The sequence below is a fragment of the Branchiostoma belcheri genome, unplaced genomic scaffold (genome assembly GCF_001625305.1).
Source record: "Branchiostoma belcheri isolate BF01 breed outbred unplaced genomic scaffold, Haploidv18h27 scaffold49, whole genome shotgun sequence".
NCBI lineage: Eukaryota > Metazoa > Chordata > Leptocardii > Amphioxiformes > Branchiostomatidae > Branchiostoma > Branchiostoma belcheri.
The window spans coordinates 10,793-14,599 of record NW_017804120.1 but is presented as its reverse complement, the minus strand read 5'-3'; the positions used below and the strand labels follow the sequence as shown (position 1 = coordinate 14,599).

The window sequence follows — 3,807 nt, the reverse complement described above, 5'->3', positions numbered from 1 at the left end:
TTGCTAGAAAATGACTGCCTTATTCAAAGCAACAAAAAGAACTTTGACTAATTCGGAAACATGCAGTATGTCCAGTCACGTGTAGTAAGTTGTTGTCAATGAGATCTAATACTGCAATTTTTCTGTCCTCCAAGTGCAAGGATTCGATCCCTGTCCAATATCTAACTCTTCTACTGGTTGTACTGGGAGTGTCTTCTTAGATCAAATATTCAGACACTTAAATCCTCCTAAATCCATCCTTAGATTTCCTACACATTTTAGCAACTCCTCTGGAGTGGAGCCTCTTAATTTCCTCTGGCCTCGCCTGTCACTTCTGCCAAGTGGCATCTGTCCTTTTTGGACTCTCCCCTTTTTAAAAAGAAATATTTTTCCAGTTACAGATGAAAAAGCTTGGAGAGTTCCAGCAATATCGCATGCCAAGACTGACTGTAGGTTGCGAGGCTTTTATTTGCAGCCGCGTAGTTGCTAGCAGTTTGTGTGATTAACTATTAGTAGATTACAGTGTCTTGTTTTGGACTGGTTTTCATGTAGGGACACAAAACAGGCAACTGACCTAATGAGTGTGTTCGTATATTACAAAAAGATGAAAATGGATAAAAGCTGAGTACTCAGTACAATAAAAATTGCTGATGTAGCATGCCCGTAGCCAGGTGCCCCCCCCCCCACAAGGCTCAAAGGTCCACTTTTTGGTCCACTTTTTATGTAAAGGTCCACTTTTTGGTTCACTTTTTATGTAAAGGTCCAAGATTTTTCTTGAAAAGATGGACTGGAATCGTAGAAAAATTGCTCCCTTTGTCATTGAATAAAAAATCATCTCTTTTTTTCTTGGAAATCCTCTCAAAAATGCATGAAATGCCATTTTAGAAGGTTCACTTTTCAAAATTTTCCGGGGGAGCATGCCCCCGACCCCCCCTACGAACCTCGCGCTTTCTGCACTCGCCTACGGCGCTCGCTGGTCCCCTCAAGCAGGGGAAAGAACCCCCCCTCCCATTCAAAATCCTGGCTACGGGCATGAACAAATAGTGTCAAAGCTGTACCATGTGTTTTCAGTGTGCTCATTTTCTAAATGTTGTTGTATTTATGATGAAGTACCAGACAGGCCAGAGCAGTTGTTCAAGGATGTGTCATTTTGACAAAACTGTGTGGAAACACCCCCTAGCTTGCCTTCAGACAATCAAAATCCTCCAAATTGCTCCAAAATGCAATCAGAATTTCTCCTTTTAGAATTGGAGATTGTCCTGTAAGAATCCCCGCTTGTCCTAGGCCGAATTGGAGACCCTATCTCCCCTAGGAGAATCCGGAATCCTCCTAGGAGACATTGGAATTCAGACATTCAGATCCCAGTTTTGTACAAAAAAACTTGAATTCCAGTCTCCCCTAGGGGAGATTGGAATCCCTATCTCCCCTAGGAGGATTCCAGATTCTCCTAGGGGAGATAGGGATTCCAATCTCTCCTAGGGGAGAAAGGGATTCCAATCTCCCCTAGGAGGATTCCGGATCCCCCTGGATTCCAATCTCCCCTGTGACATATACAATGGCTTGTCCCTAAACTGTCAAAAAATAGCAGTGAAGATCCTTACAATTCCCTGTTAATTTCTTGGAAGACCCTAGAATGCCAAACATAGAGTTTCAGGAAAACCTTGGCATTAGCAAAAAAAAATTCCTGACAGTTTGCTGGGTAAGATCCTAGAATGCCAAACATAGAGTTTCAGGAAAACCTTGGCATTAGCAAAAAAATTCCTGACAGTTTGAATTGCTGGGTTTCCTTATGAAGATTTTCCTGGAAGAATTCCTTGTAAGTTTCCAGAAAAATCCACAGAAAATTCCGGGAAGCTTGACTTCCTCTTTGCCAACTGTTTCCCATATAATTACCTCTGTACAGAGACTAGAGGAGCAGCTGAATGACCTGACAGAGCTGCATCAGAATGAGATGAGTAACCTGAAGCAGGAGCTGGCCTCCATGGAGGAGAAGGTGGCGTACCAGTCTGACGAGCGAGCACGCGATATCCAGGAGGCTCTCGAGTCCTGCCAGACCAGAGTCAGTATCCCAAAATAACTTCTGCTATACATGCTGGAAATCACTTTGTATTTTGCAGTCCTTTTATATTCAATGTTTTTGCAGTCACTTCTATATTACAAAATTGCAAACTTTCTTTTTTCTGCACCTGCTACCATGGCAAACATATAGTTCATACAATGTATGTCCATTATAAAGTGATTAACAGTATAATTATATTCTTGCCACAAAAGCACCACCTACATATTGGCTACAATGTAGCGGCAGTGGCAGTGGGTTGTTAAGGACTGAGTCTAGGGTACAATAATAGAAGGTGCAGCCAAACCCTTTTTTCTACCACCTTTTAGAGCCTCAACTGTAGTCAGGTACCCATTTTACACCTGGATGCAGTGAGAAAAATCGTGCACAAGATTGGTGGTGTGACAGGATTTGAACCAAGAACCTCTGTGTTTGGGGCCAAATGCCCTTACACTACATGTACACGATCCCACTACATGAAGTGCACTGTCAGATTTTGAACCTTGTTGTCAGATCCACAGATATCTAAGATGGGCCCTGGACACAGAACACATTGAAAACGTACAAATGACACAGAAACAAAACAATATGGCAAAACGTACAGAAAGTATACTTACAGGACAAAACAAACATATGTTTGGACAAATGGACACACGTGAAGTATAGATTATTTTAAAAAGATCTTGTTGTCTGCTCCACAGATATCTAAGATGGAGCTGGCTCAGCAGCAGCAGCAGCTGGTGTCCATGGAGGGGCTGGACAGTGCCAACGCTCGCGCCCTCATCTCAAAACTCATCAACGTCCTGCTGGCCGTCATCGCGGTCATCCTGGTCCTGGTGTCCACTCTGGCCGGCATGGTCACTCCCATGCTCAAAACACGGTAATATCACTTCTGTTGTGTACAATGTTGTCTGGTAGTTTGTTTTAAGAAATAGAGCTTTACTTTTTATCATGCACAGTTTTATGGTCCAGGAGTAAAACTTAAGTCTATAAGCAGTGAGCTGCACAATTAGTAAACTAGTACAGAAGATGGAAAAGCTGAAATTTCTGCGGCAGTACCATTTATAGAAGTTGTCAGAAGGCCTACAATTTATCTGGACCGACCTTCATTTTCCCAAGACCTACCCACATACCAAATAATGTCACAATCCATCACCAACTTCTTAGGTGGTCAAAGTGTAGTGAAACACAAACAGACAGACCAAAAAAAATACTGCCTCCAAATCTCCAAATAAGAAGTCAACCCCCCAGTAATATCTGTATCTGTACAATGTATATCCGGTATACTGCCCTTTGGCATAACACACCAGCATAGAAACACCAGATGGGTCTGTCGACTAGACATTTTGTGTTTTTTTTTAGTATCATTATATCTGAAATTAGCCTTCTGGCATGAGTTTGCAAATAAAGTTTTTGAATGTTGATGTTTATGTTGATGTTTATGTTGATGTTTACAGAAGCCGGGTAGCGAGCTCCCTCCTGGCCCTGCTGGTGACCGTGCTGCTGTGGAGAAACTGGGGTTACGTTGTCGACGCGTATCACCACTTCCTCGAACACTACGCCGTCATGGTCACCCTCAGATGACACCCATACGCACCGTAACATATCTCGTATCGTCCGTACGCTACAGGCATATCTTCTATCAGTACAGCGCACTGGTATCAACTTGTTGCACTACAAAACCGATTGTGTATACTGGAACAACAAGGCTGTGATAGGGGTTATGGGTATCAGGTATCTTTGTTAAAGAAATTTGATATCAGGTATCTTGG

At 42.7% G+C, this 3,807-nt stretch overlaps 1 protein-coding gene across 1 annotated transcript in view; it reads left to right on the top strand.

Annotated features, from left to right (window-relative positions):
* The window catches only part of LOC109479562 (transmembrane and coiled-coil domains protein 2-like), a 36,424-nt gene that overhangs the window by 29,972 nt on the left and 2,645 nt on the right, over positions 1–3,807 (top strand). Inside the window, 3 exon segments of the mRNA XM_019781544.1 lie at positions 1,877–2,038; positions 2,737–2,915; positions 3,493–3,798. Of these exon segments, the coding sequence (XP_019637103.1) occupies positions 1,877–2,038; positions 2,737–2,915; positions 3,493–3,619 (468 nt within the window). The 3' untranslated portion in view covers positions 3,620–3,798.